This window comes from Typopeltis vanoorti, chromosome 16, assembly GCF_054136105.1.
Source record: "Typopeltis vanoorti isolate ZY-2024b chromosome 16, IOZ_Tvanoo_1.0, whole genome shotgun sequence".
NCBI lineage: Eukaryota > Metazoa > Arthropoda > Arachnida > Uropygi > Thelyphonidae > Typopeltis > Typopeltis vanoorti.
Genome location: NC_143564.1, coordinates 29,790,990 through 29,810,653, shown reverse-complemented (window position 1 = coordinate 29,810,653; position 19,664 = coordinate 29,790,990). Strand labels below are relative to the sequence as shown.

Below are 19,664 nucleotides of genomic sequence, written 5' to 3'. Positions count from 1 at the left end.
GGGCTGGAAAGTATGACAAGCTTAGGAGTGTGATTGGTTCAGTGCCATGGCATGTACAACTGCAAGGACTAGAAGTTGATAGTGCATGGGAGGTAGTTAAGAAGTGCTTGCATGAAGCAATGACTGACTGTATACCTAGAGTCCGAATAATAAATCAAGTAGGGGTTAAATGGATGAATAACACCATTAAGCTTGAGTTGCAAAAAAAGAAACAACTATGGAGGGAATTTAAGGAGAAGGGTGACCGGCAGGCACATGAATGGTATAAAGCGCAGGCCAGAAGGGTGACGAGTGTGGTAAGAAAAGCAAAAAAGGATTACGAAAGAACATTGGCCATGCAGGCTAAAGAGAATCCTAAACAGTTTTTTAGATATGTAGCAAGTAAAAGGAAAAATGTACATGGCAGATTGATTTTAAAGAATGCCGATGGTAGGGAGGTAACTGAATCAGTTGAGATAGTTGAGTTACTGAGTGAGCACTTTGCAAAAGTATATCATCCAGGTGGTGACATTGCAGAAACGAATAAACCAGTAGATTATACAGGAATTGTGGTTAATGAAGCAGAGGTGAGTAGTCTATTGCATAACCTCAATGTCAATACATCTGTGGGATTGGATGGTATACCAGCTCGTGTTGTACGAGAAGCAGCTAAAGAATTGTCAGTACCCTTGACCATTTTGTTTAATTTGAGTCTCGGGTCTGGGTTAGTCCCGAGCGGGTGGAAAGAGGGGAAAATAGTTCCACTGCATAAAGGTGGTTCCAAGACTGCTGTTGTAAATTACCGACCGATTAGCATATCAGGAATCATTGTCAAGGTCTTAGAGAAAATAGTCAAGAGGAAAATACAAGATTGGATAGAAGAAAATGGGATACTGTATCGGGGACAGCATGGTTTTGTGAAGGGTAGGTCATGCCTCAGTAACTTGCTCACATATTATAACACAGTGACGGCTGAACTGGATAAGGGCTGAACTTGGCAAGGTCTACTGGACCTTGCCAAGGCCTTTGACAGGATTCCACATGGAATTCTAATCAGTAAATTGCAGCATATGGGAATGGACATAGGGTTGGTGAGATGGATAGGAGGGTGGTTGACGGAGAGATATCAGAGAGTGGTTTACTCGGGAGTAGAGTCCACAAGACGGCCTGTGACTAGTGGTGTGCCACAAGGATCTGTTCTTGGACCACTGCTGTTTAATTTGTTCATAAATGATATAGGAAATGATCTGAGAGGAACAGTTCATTTGTTTGCGGATGATGCGAAGTTGGGTAGGGCAATAGTGAATGCAGATGACGTCAAAATTTTGCAGGATGATTTGGATAGATTGGAGGTCTGGGCTAAGGAGAATGGATGTCAGTTTAATGTGGCAAAATGTAAGGTTATGAATTTTGGGGTGAAAAGATTGGCGGCAGTTTACTGCATTGGTGGAACCCTGCTCCAGGAAATTGATGAGGCACGAGATTTGGGAGTGTTGGTGGATAGGGAATTGAAATTTAGGGGAAACATTGCAAAAGTGACCAAAACAGCTCATCAAATCACTTGGTTGCTGAAGAATACGTTGACAAGCAGAGACAAGCAGGTTATTGTTCCTCTCTATCGAGCCTTGATAAGACCCCATCTAGACTACTGTGCTCAGATTTGGTCACCTAGGTTTCTTCTTGATGGGGAGGAGGTGGAGAGGATCCAGAGGCGAGTGACCAAGATGATAGCAGGTCTGTGGAATGAACTGTATGAGAACAGGTTGAGGATTTGTGGGTTGCAAAAATTGGTTGATAGGCGGAAGAGGGGAGATATGATTGAGACATTCAAATTACTGAAGGGTTTCTATAAAATTAATTCAGAAGATATTTTTGAGAACAGGGCTGGTTGTGGGAGGACTAGGGGACATCCATGGAAACTGGGCAAAAGTGTGGTTAATAAAGGTGTTAGAGCTGGGTTCTTTACTTTTAGAGTAGTGAATGAGTGGAATGCGCTCCCTGAGTCTGTGGTGGATGCTGTGACAGTGAATGAGTTTAAGGCGAGGTATGATAGATACTGTATGAATGTCAAATAGTTGTGATGAATATGATTTGGGGCCTCCCTCGATGAGTCTAATGACTCCCTGGAGTTGCCCGTAATAATAGTAATAGTAATAAGTCCTTAGTCATTTATTTGAACTTTGGAATGAACTTCAAGTTTTTCTTGATGAAAATTTTGAATGGAAAAACATTTACATGAAAATGGCTCAGTCAATTAGCATACCTGGCAGATATATTCATTGTATTAAATAATCTTAATTTGTCTCTACAAGGCAAGGAAATTTCTATTTAATTTCCAAGATAAAGTGAATGCTCCATTGGCAAAGATGGAAGTTATGGTAAAAATGGGTTGGTAAGGGAGATTTGCCACGTTTCCATTGCTTCATGAATTGCTCGCAAGTTCAAATGAACAAATGGATGATGATGTGAAACTTACTATCATGCAGCATTTACAAAGCTTAAAAATGAATCTAGAAAAGTATTTCCCTGAATTGAACATTAATATGGAGTGATAAGTCATCCTTTCAATATCAATAAATCTATGCCTGTTGCCAATAGAAGAACAACAACTTTTAGAACTAACTTCTAGTGGTTTCCTAAAAAATAAATACAATGAGAATATGTTATCATCATTTTGGCTACAAATATAGAAAGAATTTCCTGAATTAACAGATAAAGCTCTAAGGTTCAATTTTCCATTTCCAAGTTCATATCTGTGCGAAGTTGATTTTCGGCCCTTGTAAATATTAAGGCGAAGAAGAGGAACCACATTACAAATATTGAACCGCATCTAAGATTGAAATTAACAACTATAGAGCCAAATTTTTCTGAAATTTTATTCCACCATAAGTAATTTCACTCTTCTCATTGTTGATAAATTATTTAAATTAAGTAAAAAATTTATAGTATCTTTATAAATTATGTTCTATTAAAAATAAAACATATTTTTTTTTGTTTACATATACATCTAAATTCAAATAAAATAGACATTTACAATGAAATATACTTTTTTTTTATTTATTTAGTACTTATTATTATTATTATTTTGATAAGGGGCTACTTGGCAATAATGAAAATTTAAGCAGGGGTACATGGATATCTAAAGTTTGAGAAACACTGTTCTAGTATATGGAAGCAGGATAAAAATTGTGCAGTATAAAATATTATTAAAATTTGATAAATCATTTAACCAAAGAATATTGTTTGGATTTTTTTTTTCGTTACATGATTACTAAAATAATAAAACCCAGATATAAGAAAGAGTATCTATTCTGTTCTATTCCCTCAACCATACAGATGGTGGGGGTAGCTATATACTACCATACTAGGGAAATGATTATGAGCAAGGTGCCTGTTACCTTCCTTGCCATACTATATCCTATGACTGTAACCTATGTATTCACAGGGCCGGTTTGCCTACTTGTGGGATGAAAAACCCCACATAAACTGGTGGAAAAAATCCTGCTGTTCATGCCCAAGGTCGGCTAACTTCGCTATGGCTGAGGACGATCCTTAAGCTCCTCACGTCGTCAACGGGAATTGAACCTAGGACACTTCTTCCACAGGCATATGGTTGCGAAGCTCATAGCCACTAGGCTAACTGTGCAGATGTAAAAAAAAAAGAGTACATAGGACAAAACATTAAAAGGATGTACCTTACAGAAAAATAATGAAATACAAACAAGCAATGGACAACCCATATGAATTATTAATATTAAATTAAGATTAAAATATTAATCGCATTACAATTAGTCTTGATTACTACTAATACTTCTCGCCTGAGACGAAATTCAGGGAAATTTTTGAATCTTTCTGTTCTCAGGTCCCAAGAAAAGCAACTTGAGACGTCAAAAATTTTAATTTACAACCTGAAATAAAAAAAGCATCAAAGTTATTCTAATTTTTGAAATTTTAATTTTAGGAAAAGGAGTATTATATTATACAGATTATAGACGTTATAAACTTGGATCACCAGTCCTAGAAATAAAACTAATTCAAATTTTTTGCTAATTTGAGATGTAATTTGTAATTTTGCTAATTTGTGAAGAAATAAATACAGTGAAAATCTATTAATTATTTATTTCTGCACAAATTAACAAAATTATCAATTTTATTATCCAAAATTCTGGAGTCTTCTACAGGGTTGAACCAATAAGATGAACTCTGAAGGGATCACTATTATAGACAGCTTAGATATTCAGAACTCAATAATGGTGTTCAAGCATGTTGTCAGATACACACACATAGTTTAATGAATGTTGATTTTTTGACTGCTAAATAAAGCCTTGTGGGAAAATGGCCAGTCACTCCGACCATAGCATTTGCAATTTTGGTGGAAAGGCTCAAGTTCAAATACTTTTCAGGATGAACCTTTAAAACACCTATTCAGCTGAAGGGAAATTAGATGGTCTCACAGAGAGTGGGCAGGATTTTTTCCTTCTGAAAACCAGCAAATTCTAGCTACAATACCAACCAGTTTAGTAAATGGCAGAGATAGCCAAACTCCATATCTTTGATTATAGTGATATATAAAATTATATGGCAATCAGCTTATATCAATTATTTCTATTCAAATATCTCTGCATACTTTTCGGCATGGCTTCCCAGAAGAGGTGATGATGTTTACCATTTGAGGAATAAAACTCTTATAAAGATGTGTTTGATTTCAGAGGCATTCACCAGCAGTTCCCTTGGCTTTCCTTTTATGTTTGATGTCTATGGTGAATTCCCCCTGTGCTAATTCTTCTATGTCCAAAATACTGCTGCATGCACATTTCCAATATGGGTTCTAAAATTAATTTCAAAATGTCTAAAAAAACAATATTCTAATCAATATTTACAAATCAGCTTTACCGTGCTTTAAAAAAAAATAAAGAAAAGTTAATTTGTTATGCTTATGATGACACAGACTAATGTTTATTTTAACATTAGCTGGAGGTTCATACTCTGTGTGCTGAATGGAAACAGTTCCTACAAAAATCATATTTCTGAGAGCATTTGGGAAATTAATTAGTACATACAGCTAACTCCCAATATAGCAAACTACTAATCAAAGTCTTATAGGCACAGTATATGCTGAAGGGAGTATACTATAGCAAACTCTCCATTATGACAAACAATTCTGTGCTTCCAAGAAGTTCACCACAGTGAAAATCAACCATATAAGCATTTTTAATATATCATAATTCACTGTAATAAAGTATGCATATATTAATTTAATATTCACTGTATCCCTATACATGGCAATTTTTTCATCCAAAAAATTCCTAATTTTTTTCTGTTGTCAGAATATGTTCAAGAAATTTAATTCTGAAAGGAAGAAAAGTGATATGATTAAAATATGATTAAACAGCAAAACAATAAAATCAATTATTACAAGTGGTCTGAGAATTAAGTTTCCAATCTTCAAATTCTAATTATTCTAGTTTAAGTGATGCAATGATCCTAACTCAGTCTTATACTTAACAGTCCACTCTACCATTAAGAATACAAAAATTACCACTCACGCCTAATCATCAAAAGCAGTCGACGCTGACGGAGTCGGTGAATCATGAATAATAATAGTGCCAAGATTAGAAATGATGTCACAGTGCTGGCAACTAATCGCAGACCAAGGTTTGTGGCACTTAATGTATCCAAGTCTGTAAGAGAACATTTTCAAATTAACATGATGCTGAATTTATATTAAATGCCACTTGAAATTCATTACTTACAGCTAACTTGAAACTTTTAAACATAAATTTTGTATTTTGAAAATACATCTATTCGCTTTAAGTTCTCAAAAATATTTGATAATGGAATTATCATATTTTTCAGATAATTATCAGGAAGTGGCGCAATGCTCTAGAAACTGTTGCAAAAGTTTGCAAATGCAGGAAAGAGTACTACAAAAGGAATCAGAAATGATAAAGGTGACAACAACATCAGATAAAGATATTCTAGATGTCTGGAGTAATTACTTTGAAAGATTGCTAATGAAAAGAAGCGAAAGAATGGTGGTAGACTGTATTCGAGACATTATTCAAGAGAATTGCAATCAAAAATACATACCAATGTTTGAGGAAGAAAAGCCATTAAGAACCTGAGGTGTGAAAGGTAGCTGGAGTATATGCCATTTGACCAGAAATGATCAAACATAGTGTATAAAAGTTTTACAATGGCTCAGAAGGAATGACCAGATGACTGGAGTAGAGCTTGCACAGTAATCATTTACAGCAAGGCTCAGCCTTAGGTAATCCGAGGGCTGCATTAAAAAAAAAAAAAAAAGATTTATCCGAGGGCCGCATCCAAAGCGTATCTAGTAATTTAGTGAGCAGCAACACAACCTCAATAGCGCTGAACAAACTAATCACAGTGCCCGGAGCACGTGCGTTAGAACAAAACAATGCAAGAACACTTCTTCGACACATCTAATATTTGAAAAACACGTGGGTATATAGTGATTTAAAAATGGCAATTAAAATAACCAACATCGAGATTACTGATAGAATTAAAATATTTAACACAGATTCGGTTCAAATTGTTATTTTATTTTTTCGCTCGTGAAAATCAAAACCCACAGGTGGCCGCACAAAATCACAGAGGGCAGCATGCAGCCAGTGTTTTGGACCACCCTGATTTACAGAATGGGAAATAAAACAATATGAGTATTGTACTGGAATTGCCATGCTGAATGCTACAGGTAAGATTTGTGCCTATGATGATCACACAGAAGGTTCCTTCAAGGAAGAAGTGGAGGAATTTTTTGAGTCATTAGAACAGGCAGCAGACAAAGAAAATGGAACAAGTGGTCGTTGTTGGAGATCTGAATAGCAGAGTAGGAAATGAATCCCACCAGGCATATAGGAACATTTTGGGAAAATTTGAAGAAAAGGGCAAAGCAGTAATAACGATAAGTATTTACTGGACTTTTGCTCAGGACATGGATTAGTCATTACTAATACCATGTTTGAACATAAGGATGTGGCAAGTTCACATGGAGAGAAGACAAGAAATAAGAAAAGCCTAATTGACTACATCATTATTGACTGTGATATCTTCATGCTCGTTCAGGATACAAGAGTGTATAGATGATTTGAAATTGGAAGTGACCATTACTTAGTACTAAGCAGAACAAAAATGGATATCATATTAAAAAGAACAATATGTAAGAAAGTTTTAAAAAGAATTAATGTTGAGCAGCTTTTACAAGTAAATTGTAGACATTACTATACAAACTTTATTGAAGAAAAAAACGAAACAAATTGAAAACAAGAACAAAACCTTGGAGTCTCAGTAGCAAACTCTGAAGACATCGACTGATTCAGCTAGGGAGGTATATGGTGAAGTTGTCTGCACAGACACAAAAATAAGATCGCCAAAGTGGACCCAAGAAGTTAAAGAAGCAGTCCTGGAAAAGAAGAAAGCATATCAAAAACTCCTAGCAAGTAAGTCAGCAAATACCCTAAAAGAATACAGAGAAAAATGTAAGAGAGCTAAGCTGTGTGTAAGAGTAGCTAAACAAAAGTCACGGGAGGTAAGAATATAGAAAATAAATATCAAGAGTTAAATCAAAAATTTAACTTATTGATCTGAGAGTTGAGTTAAAAATAAAACAGTTGATTAAAGACTAGAGATCCACAGATATGAAAATTCTGAGAAAAATTAGGGGAAGGAATGAATAGATGGCATCAACAAGCAGAATCATATTAAAAATGAGACAATTAGGAAAGAAGTTGATGTTAACATTCAGGAATGTGTTAGCAGAACTAATCTCAGGCAGATGATGATGATGGTGATTTATGGTTTTAATGGTGCAAGAATAGCAAAGATCATACTATGCCATATCAAAGATAGCAGTACACTAGGTCCGGGGTCGGCAACCTTTTGAGTCGGAAGAGTCAAAAATTACAATTTACAAAATTTCAAAGTTTTTAAAGAGCCACAAAATTTTAAAAGGTTTTTAAAGAGCCACAAGATCTTATTGTCTTCAAGGCATTTTTGCACGGCATTCGCTATATCTTCCCCTCTAGTTTGTCCCGAGAGCGGTAGCAATCCTAGAAGTTCTTCTTTTGGACCTTGGGAAGACATATACCTGCCAAAAAGGGCAACTTGTGCCGTGTCTTTTATGTCGCAAGACTCATCTATAGCAAGTGATAAGGCAGAAGAAGGTTGAATATCTTCCACCTGCAAATATGTTACATTTGAAGACATTTTAGCTATTCTATCTTGTACTGTTTTAGCGGATACAAGAAGCTGGGCATAATGAAATATAATTTATCAAAAAACATTTTACAACGATATTTCCCAATTAAAAATACCTACCTAAATAAAATAAATAATTCTCTAATAATTTAATTATTAAAATAAATAATTTAGACACGAAACACTGTTTGTCTCACTCTCTCACGTACTGATTGACTATAAGTACATAGTTTCGTCGCATCTGTGGTCGCCTCCCGTGTGCGGTGATCGCCGACTGGCACGAACGGACTTGTCAGAACGTGTTTATCACGGCGCAGTCTGCACATTTTAGTTTTTTTTTTTAATTTTGGCAAATATTAGATACTTAGTTTACGAATAAAGGTGTTATGCCCAGCTATGCCGAAATCAATGAAAATTGCCAAACATATAAACTTCCGAGAGCTTCCGACGGACTGACGACAGTGACGATGCGTGTCACGGGGGAGGGGTGCGGTGAAAAGCGAGTACAAGTGGCTGAGAGATAGAATCGGTGCCTAATCCTCGTTAATCGATTCAGAACGATTTTTAAATTTTTTTTTTTGATAAAATAAATAATATTTGCGTATGGAACTAAAGAGCCGCAGCTTCACATCCAAAGAGCCGCATGTGGCTCGCGAGCCGCAGGTTGCCGACCCCTGCACTAGGTAGATTATACCATCCCTATTTAAACCTGATTTTGAATGAAAACATTTTCCTGTGCATCCTTCAATTAAAATATCCAGTTTGAATATATATAAAAACCATGAATAATTCCGTATAAGGTATCGTTTACACCACAGAGTTCGTATTCTGAAATTTCCTCAGATACTTTATTTTATGATAAAGTAAAATCAGATCTTGAAACCTCCTAATCTGCCTAAATCAAGCTTGCTCTTTTTACATCCTCAATATCCTTACCATAAGCTTTTATATTATCTGTACATACACTTTTTGTTTCCTTTTTGTTTTACTCTTTTCTCCATTTGTAAGTGATCTTAAGTAGTGCATTTTTGAAAATTATGGAGACAACTACCATGTTTGAATAAAAACTTTAGTTTAATATAATTAAAATCTACATTTGACGTTTCGACCTTAATGTCAAGGTCATCTTCTGGTGCATACTGGAGCACACAGAAAACAAGCTACACTACAATCAAACTGGTTTGTTAAAGTTGCTGACCAACCGCTACAACAATTGTTGGCCTGACCTCTTGGTGGGAAAAAAAAATACATCAACGCTAGAGTGTCCTATTATTAGTGTTATCTGTTGGTTGTAAACATACATTGGGCGCAACAACAAGTCTGTGTATCTATTTATATAAATATATTAACATCATGATTATACATGTACATTCCAGCCAGTTAGTATGGAATGGTTTCTAATATTTCTAGCATAAGTCAGGACTCTAGCTGAAGATTGGCTAGAGTCCTGACTTATGCTGGATCTTATATATTAGGTGGGCTGAATGTGTGCCATCCAGATCCTTGGAATTTTCATGCCATCTTTGTTATTGATATTTGGATGGTTTATCAGGATTTCGCAGGGTTCCTTAAATTTCCTTTCACACCAGGTTTTTATGTGGTGTAAAGTGTTGAGCACATGATCTGAGAGGCCTGCTTCACCATAATGGTTATATTTAATGTGTTCTTTCTTGCATATATAGGGATTGTCCGTCCTGTTTCACTAATGCACGGTAAGTTACAGGTGCAGTGGATGCAATAGACTCCAGGATGTGCCAATGGGAGGAGAGGATCCTTAGAGGAGCTGAATATGGTTTTAAGTTTAGTGGGTGGTTTAAAGGTGGCATTGAGGTTATAATGTTGTAGGATTCTGTTGATTTTTTCTGATAACCCTTTAATGTAAGGGATGGCTATAGTTTTACTGTAATCTAGATTTGTTTTTGTTGTTGTTTTATGGAGTATTTTATTAATAGTATTTTTGCTATATCCATTATTTATGAATGTGTCGCTGATGATTTTTAGTTCTTGTTTCAGGGATTACTGGTTAGAACAAATTGTTGTAGCTCTGTTTTTAAGGGTGTTAATGACTACATATTTTTGTGATGGGTGGTGGTATGAATTAGCATGTATTGGCTAGTGTGTGTCAGTTTTCGGTAGACCGTGAAGGATAGACTGCCTGAAAGAAGATGTGTGTCTAGGAACGGGAGTGAATTTTAATTTTCGGTTTCGATGGTAAATTGTATGCGTTTGTGTTGTTTGTTCAGGTGGCTAAGGAATGTGTTTAGTGTTTGTCGCCTGTGCGGCCAGATCGCAAACACATCGTCGACGTATCTAAGCCAGATTGTCGGTCTTAGCGTGGCGGAATCAAGAGCCCTTTGTTCAAAGGTTTCCATGTAGAAGTTAGTGATTGGGGGGGATAGTGGTGAGCCCATGGCTATACCTTCTTTTTGTAGGTAAAATTTGTTTTGCCACACTAGGTAACTGGACTGTAGTAAGTGGGCAAAGAGGGCCGTAATGTCGGGCGGAAATTTGTTCTGTAGTAGGAGAATTGTGTCATTGATGGGGACATTAGTGAAAAGGGCAGCAGAAATGTCGAAACTGACTAATAGGTTGTCTTTGTCAAGTGTTATGTTTTTAATTATGTTTATAAAGTGTTGTGTGTTCTTTATGTAGGAAGGGGAATGACCTACCAACTCCTTGAGTGTCGACGCTAATTTCTTGGCTAAGTGGTAATTGGGGCTGTCAATTCCTTCCACAATAGGTCGAAGGGGAACATTTTGTTTGTGTATTTTCGGGACCCCATATATTCTGGGGGGGGGGGCATGGTGGGGTTTGAGTTTTTTAACCATGTCCGGTGGCCAAGAAGTGATGGACTTGAGTAGTTTCTCTGTTTTATCCTGTTTGTTGGGTTATAATTTACCAGCTTATATGTGTTGTTATCGGCTACTAGTTGATTCATCTGAAGTATGTTTGTGTTGACCTGTCAAGGACGACAGTGGCATTGCCTTTATCTGATTTCGTTATTATTATCAGGGTTATCAGAAAAAAATCAACAGAATCCTACAACATTATAACCTCAATGCCACCTTTAAACCACCCACTAAACTTAAAACCATATTCAGCTCCTCTAAGGATCCTCTCCTCCCATTGGCACATCCTGGAGTCTATTGCATCCGCTGCACCTGTAACTTACCGTACATTGGACGAGAAACAGGACGGACAATCCCTATACGCAAGAAAGAACACATGAAATATAACCATTATGGTGAAGCAGGCCTCTCAGATCACGCGCTCAACACCTTACACCAAATCAACTGGAAAAGCCCCCACTCTTTACACCACACAAAAACCTGGTATGAAAGGAAATTTAAGGAAGCCTGCGAAATCCTGATAAACCACCCAAATATCAACAACAAAGATGGCATGAAAATTCCAAGGATCTGGATGGCACACATTCAGCCCACCTAATATATAAGATCAAGCATAAGTCAGGACTCTAGCCAATCTTCAGCTAGTATTAGAAACCATTCCATACCAACTGGCTGTAATGTACATGTATAATCATGATGTTAATATATGTATATAGATAGATACATAAACTTGTTGTTGTGCCCAATGTATGTCTACAACGAACAAAGCGTTGATGTATTTTTTTTTTCCCACCAGAGGTCAGGCCAACAATTGTTGTAGCGGTTGGTCAGTAACTTTAACAAACCAGTTTGATTGCAGTGTAGCTTGTTTTCTATAGTTGTATGCTCCAGAAGATGACCTTGACATAAAGGTCGAAATGTCGAATGTAGATTTTAGTTATATTAAACTAAAGTTTTTATTCAAACATGGTAGTTGTCTCCATAATTTTCAAAAATGCATTCGGATCACCGTGTAAGCTTAAAAGAAAGGATCTTAAGTAGTCTTCAAAACATTCTGCTACTCAGAAAATCCCTGACTTTCATTTAATTAATTTACATGTAACTTAAAATTGCTATTTTTTTCTCTAAATTCTCTATGGACACATGGTGGCTTACCATGTGAAACTTTTTAATATGCTTTTTCTTTTCAGGGAGTTGTTTAACTTCCTGTATCACCATGGATGCCTTATATTTCTATCTTTGCAGACATACTCACTATGTACTTCTCTGCTCAACTAACGCGTTCTTCACATTTCACTCTCTTAAGTTTGGTTCTTGTTTTTAAACTCCTTTTTTTTCTCTAATAATATTTATATATTTGGATCTATAGTCACTTCTGTGAGCTGTTCAACTTGGAGATTCTTTCTAAAACTTTATCCCACATTTTTAACGGAGATCCTCATTGTTATCTTGCCTAACAACAAGTGGTTTTTCCTCTTCCTATTTCAAATTCCTCATACTCTCTTGTATCCTGGACCAATCTGAAGACATTGCTATTAACATTTGAACTACAATTATGAACATTTTTATGTTGAACATGATGTTGGGACCATACAGTCAACACCCTTAGCTGAAATCTAGCTAGTACTTATCACTATTATTAGCATTGCTCTTCTAACAATTTTCAAAACGGTTCTTTATACCTGGGTGTTAACTCTTACCCTGCTATTTAGGTCCTGTCAATAATTAGTCCCACCTCATTTTTTCCCCCCTCTATATCAGTTGTTCTTTCCAAGGGCTACAAAATTCCTCTATTTCTTCAATACACCTACTGTGGAATCAAAAGAACAAATAAGTCTTATTATCTTCATTATCCAATTTCACATTATAAAATGCGCCTACATTACTCTACTTGAAATTGGCTCCCATTCATGAAGTTTATTTTCATGTTTAGTTTTAGACACTAACCCCACCCCCCTTTTCATGTTTCAAAGTGCCTAAATATAAAACTTAGAAGGATCTCACTGGTTTTGGTCTTCTTAGTCTCAGCATTATGTTATTATTATTACTATTATGTTCCAGGGAGTCCAAAGACTCATCGAGGGAGAGTGTGCCAACAGCATCAAACGATTGATCACCTTCCAACTACTAATCACGTTCAAACTTGCTTAACTTTTTGCTGAGCTATTAGTAGCAAAGGATCTACCAATCGACCAACCTTTGCTGGCAATGTTGATGTGCAATTTCTCTAATTCCCTGTTACATCCACTTCTTTTGCACTGATGCTTCTTATTTTGTTCTAATATCAAACCCCTGTCTCCCCAACACACACACAAAAGGCAGTAAAAACCATAGCACAATAGTGCCATGTGTGGGCAAGTGGCCAAGAAGAAGAAATCTTTTGATAAGCATTCTGAACAACTGGAAGTTGTAATCCATAGGAAAAAACTGTACAGGGAAGTCTATTCTAAAGCACCTAGGAGGATGTGAAGTTGGTCTGGTATGCTTGCAGCAGGAATGTTAATAGATACTGACTAGCAGTTGCTCATAAATATGGGCAAGCTAGGAAAGTGGGACTGGAGAAAATCAACATTTAAGGAGAGAAAGTGAAAATATTTCAGAATGACTGGTGACAGTGGAAGAGCAATAACAACAACAATGAAACTGACCAAGTGTGACAGAGAGATTTTAGAGGCCTAAGGGAAAGTGGAACGTGGTAGCCATTACAATGTCCACAAAAGTACTTGTAAAAGAGGGATAAGATGGAAAGAGAACATACATGAATAAATAGAGTGAGTCTGTGAAGGTGCGTGTGTGGGGGGGAATCACCAATTAACCAGACAGATCTCTTCTGGATGGCATTAAGCATTGTTAGAGGCTTTAGTGCATCGCTCCATATGAATAATATTCTATAGTAGGGAAGGATTTGGAATAAATACAATGTTAGGAGTCGTAAAGGTAAGAAATAATGCTTTGAGCAAAAAAAGTCATCCAGTTTTATGAAGATAGAGTACAGGTATCCCTCGATTAACGCAGTTAATTAATCCCTCGATGTTACTGCATATATCAAAATTGCGTTAATCAAAATCTAATAATCAATGGTAAAAATTACAATTCGTCCATGATCGATTAATGTATTAATAATTCGTTTTATATGGTACTGTTTTTGGAAAGATAAAATACGAATGCAAAGTAAATGTTTAATAAATGCTTGTACCTATATTATTTGCTGCAATATTTTTATCAAAAGAAGTTATCAAGAGTTGTTTGAACAGTTTTAGTTTTTTCTTATCGGCATAAATTCTACGATAACAAGCAAAATGACTCTCTAGACCTCGGCAAACAAGCAGTAAAACATAAAGAAAAAAACACTGCAAATATAATACATGATGGTACAAATTAAGTGGATATTGAATCCAACATTATTTCATAGCCGAATATATATATTGAGTTTCGTGCCGAATATATAGAAACTAAAAGTTTCGGCAGATGCAAGCATAAGCAACCTTATTGGCAACTCGTAGTAAAGGTGGAGTAAGCTCCAGATCACTTTCCTTAGAATTTTCAATAATGTAAAGCACATCACCTAGAGGACATGTATGACAAATAAGCCTTTGGCTCTATATTTCAGTAATACATGATGGTTTATTTATTTTCAGTTACAATCTAGAAATTATTGAACAAAGAATAAAAAAAAACAACAACAACTAAACCATACTATACTGATAACGGAGGTCGCGGTATCTTCCAGATACAATTTACTGTCAAATATCACAAACCTTTACATAACATATGTTAAACCATACTGAGCAAAAAACAGTGGGGAATATCACTTGTGACATATGAATGCACAGCTACTCATGACCTCCAAGCTATACAATGAATTGTATAAGAATATTTATATTAAACATTTTCATGTATCTGTCAGATCACCTGCGAGCTCCGCAGGGTTAAAGGCACGTTAATCAAAACAAGGGATACCTGTATACTAAGGAAGCGATGTACTTATGGTAGGACAGGCAAGAGGTGTAAGGCAGCCTAAGAAGGGATACCTGATTTTTGTGTTATCAATAGCGAGGGGAGGTGAAATGGAATTTTTCTTGGATGAAATAAGCCAGGATTGAGTTTTAATAACTTCAATAAAATACAATCCTGTGTTATTTCATGCAAGGTTGCCTACACTCCTAATAAAATATAGCAAGGATATTAAGGTACTGACTATGGAAGATCTTGTAGCGTAGATCTTCCAAATATATAAATATCTATATATATCTATATATATATATATATATATATATATATATGGATTGAGTTTTAATGACTTCAATAAAATACAATCCTGTGTTATTTCATGCAAGGTAGCCTACACTCTTACTGAAATATGGCAAGGATATTGAGATACTGACTATGGAAGATCTTGTAGCGTAGATATTTCACATATATATATCTGAGCATTGTAAAGTTTATCAAATGAAAAAGAGGAATGGCGAGTACTGTTATCAACAAAATATAGAGAGGATTTGAGGTTAGTAATACAAAATCATTCATGGCCAAGAGAAAGAACATCAACAAAAGTAGAGAGCTCTGGAGAACTCCAACATTGGTTGAGAAATCCGAAGAAAGGAAGCCATTTCACCATGCAGAAAACTGGAAGAGAAAAGAAACTGACAATCTAATTGCGAAGGGTAGTGGTAGATCATTAAATGGTAATTTGACTAGCAGACCATTATGCCAAACTTGATCATTTTAGAAACATCGAGTGACCACATATGTTTGATGAAAACTTTCCATATTATTGATTCTGGCAAGATCTGCTGTAGATAACGAGTGACAGAATCCATATTGGTGAACTTCTGGGAGGTGGAGTTGACTGATGCAAATGCAATGAGATGATAGTTTGATGGCTTGAATATACACTAGTCCCCCCCCCATCTGTGGGGGATACATTCCAAGATCCCACTAGATACTTGAATCTGCGGATAGTACTGAATCCTATATATTGGATCGGCTGAGGGAGTGTGGACTGCAGAGTTTGGTGGATAGAAGGAGAGGCGATATGACCGAGACTTTTAAACTGTTGAGAGGTGGTTACAGGGTTGGCACTGGGGAGTTCTTTCGCTTGGTTGAACATAGGGAAGGAGTCATGACAAGGGGCCATCCCTGGAAGTTACAAAAGGAAACTGTGAGAAAGAGAGTGAGGAATGGTTTCTTTGCATGGAGGGTGGTCGAACCATGGAATGCATTGCCTGATGGAGTAGTATGATAGCCTTTGTGTTTCGTAGGAGGGACCTCCCTCAATGAGTCTTAATAGACTTGTATTTCTTAGAAAGGACCTCCCACGATGAGTCTTTTGACTCCATGGAGGCCTGAATAATAATAATAATATACTATGCTTTTTCCTATACATACATACCTATGATAAAGTTTAATTTATAAATTAGGCCAGTAAGAGATTAACAACAATAACTAGTAATAAAATAGAACAATTATAACAATATACTGCAATAAAAGTTTGTGAATGTGAAAGGAATCTTAGCAACCTTAGCATATGATTTTTTTTTCTTTCCTTATGAAGTAGAGAACTTTCACCTTTTCACTTAAAGGAAACACTTTACAGCTTCTCTTTGGCATAATCGAATTACCAGCATCACTGTTCTGACCCAAAGTACATATTATGTATAATATGTACTTTGGGCCAATATTAAGTAAAATAAGGGTTACTTGAACACAAGCACTGAGATATCGCAATAGTGTTTTGTACAGTGTGGATGGATATGCTGGACAAAGGGATGATTTACATCCCAGGAGATGGCATGAGATTTCATCATGCTATTCAAAATTCCGTACGATTTAAAACTTATGAATTGTCATCATCATCACCATCATCAAATTCCTGCCATGTACCCTCAAGGGGTGTACAGGATATGATAGTACTACATGAAAAAAATTACAACATTACTAACTTCCTATCTACAAATTTTCCTCCAAATCAGTCTGTTACTTGTCAAGACTCCAACATTATCAGATCTTATATTTCTATCGTCTAAGGCACTTTGTACCGTATCAATCCACCTATATCTTGATCTCCCTCTGGGTCGTTTTCCTGCCAACCTGGCAGAGAACACTTGTTCTGCTAACAAGTGTTCTCTGCCATTCGTGGATGCTGACAATGTCAAGTTCTTTCCTAATATCCTCGTTTTTAATATGATATTGCCATTGATGCCATCTGTTCATGCCTATAATCTTTCTCAGGACTCTCATATCTGTGGTCTCTAGTCGTTGGTCAAGTGTTTTACTTCTGACCCAGCTCTCAGATCCATAAGTTAAAACTGGTTTGAACATTGTCTTGTATACAGCTAATTTAGTGTTCTGACTAATTTCTCTCTTATTCTATATGAATTTATTCAATTGACTTCCCACCATACCAGATTTGCTGATTCTGTTGTCTATTTCTATATTTAATTTACCATCTTCAGTAAAAATCGTGCGTAAGTAGCTGAAATGTTTTACTTATACCACAAGTTCTCCATTCACAACATAGTTGACATTTTCAATGATTCTGCCTATTTTCATTGTCTTTGTCTTTTTATTGCTGACCTTCATACCATACCTATTACAACAGCTATTCAATTTAATCAGAGAATCTTGCAGACTTGTAGCAGATTTATTCAGAAGTATAACATCATCCACATAAAGCAAAGAACTGACATTAACACCTCCAATTTTGATATCATGCTTAATAATACCAGTTTCCTTCATAATGTGATCCATATCGATAATGAACAACAGAGGGCAAAATGCACATCCTTGCCTCACACCAAATTTAACAATAAACCATCTTCCTGTACTTCCTTCAATTCTAACTGCTGACTTACAACTCAAATAAAGACTAAGTATTGCTTGATATAATGCCCCATTGACACCATATAACTGCAGCGTATTGAATAGCTTCTCTCTCTTGGCACCTTGTCATATGCCTTTTTCAAATCGACAAAACTTAAATACAGATCTCTGTTATATCCCCATACTTTCTCAACTATCTGTCGTAAAGTGAAGATCTGATCCTGACAGCCTCTGTTTGGCCTGAATCCAGCTTGTTCTTCACCAAGCTTTTCTTCCAAAATTCTTCTCAACCGTCTTTCAAGTATACTTGCATAGATCTTGCCAGGAACACTCAGTAGTAAATACCTCTGTAATTCTCACATTCAGTTTTATTTCCCTTTTTATATATGGGTACTATGAGAGCTCTACTCCAATAATCAGGAATTTGTCCCTCTGTCGAGGCTTTCTGAACTATGCAGTGCAGCCACTGTAAGACTCTTATACCACCATACTTCAGCATTTCTGGTCGAATATCATCTACTCCTGCTGCCTTTCCACATTTCAAGCCTATGGTGGCTTTTTCTACTTCAAGTATGGATATGTATTCTTGACTGCATGCCTGGTCAGTGGTTTTTTACCACTGTGCTGTCATCACTGCTTTTTCATTTAGCAGTTTTTCAAAGTAATTGCTCCATACTTCAAGGATATCTGTTTCTACCGTTTTCATGTCACCCTTATCATCTCTAACTCCTTTTACAGCACTCTTTCCTCCATTCCTAAGCTTCTTCAACAACCTCCAGAATACGACTTTTGATTAGCTAGTTTTACACAGTGTTTAGCATTCTTACATTTGTCTCTATATTCCCTAAGAGCACAAGCTGACTTATTTGACAGTAACTTTTGATATGCTTTCTTCTTTTCCTTCACTGCCTCTTTAACTTCCTGTGTCCACCAGGGAGTTCTGATTTCTTTATTCTTGCAGACAACCTCACCACATGCCTCTCTGGCAGAATCGATCAATGTTTTCTTCAGAGTTTGCCACTGAATCTGCAAGGTTTGATTCCTGTTCTCAAACTCTTTCATTTTTTCTTCAATAATCTTGGTGTATTTTAGTCTACAGTTCACATCTGGGAGCTGCTCAACTTTTATTCACTTTAAAACTTTCTTACATGTTATTCTTTTCAATATGAAATTCAATTTTATCCTGCTCAAGGCTATATAGTGATCACTTCCAATTTCAAATCCTCTGTACCTCTGTACACTCTGGTGTCCTGCACCAGGGAGAAAACATCACTATCAACAATAACATAGTCAATGAGATTTTTCGTATTCCTTGTCTCATCTCTCCATGTGAATTTGTGCACATGTTTATGTTGGAACATGGTGTTAGTAATAACCAGTCCATGTCCTGAGCAGAAATCCAACAGATATTTGCCATTATTACTAGCTTTGCTCTTTTCTCCAAATTTTCCCAAAATATTTTTGTATGTCTCACAATCATTTCCTACTCTGCTATTTAGATCCCCAACAAGGACCAACTTTTCCTTTTTCATTGTGTCAGTTGCTTTTTCTAAAGCCTCAAAAAATTCCTCCACTTCTACATTAGTACAACCTTGTGTGGGACCATAGGCAGAAATAAGTCTCATTGTCCAGTTCCCCATTCTCATATTTGCCCACATTACTCTACTTGAGACTGACTGACTGCCATTCAAGAAGATTAGCCTTGTATTTTGTGTTGAATACTATGGCTACTCCTTCTTTTCCTTGATTGTATTTGCCTGAATATAACATTTTGTATTTATTACTCAGAAA

General features: G+C 36.2%; 1 protein-coding gene across 2 annotated transcripts in view; it reads right to left on the bottom strand.

Moving 5' to 3' along the window:
• Positions 1 to 19,664, bottom strand: part of LOC150097914 (uncharacterized) — a 156,961-nt gene that overhangs the window by 27,550 nt on the left and 109,747 nt on the right. For both annotated transcript variants that reach the window (XM_090405973.1, XM_090405972.1), the window contains exon 4: positions 5,526 to 5,660. In XM_090405973.1, coding sequence (XP_090262099.1) covers positions 5,526 to 5,660 — 135 coding nt within the window. The remainder of the gene's footprint in view (positions 1 to 5,525; positions 5,661 to 19,664) is intronic.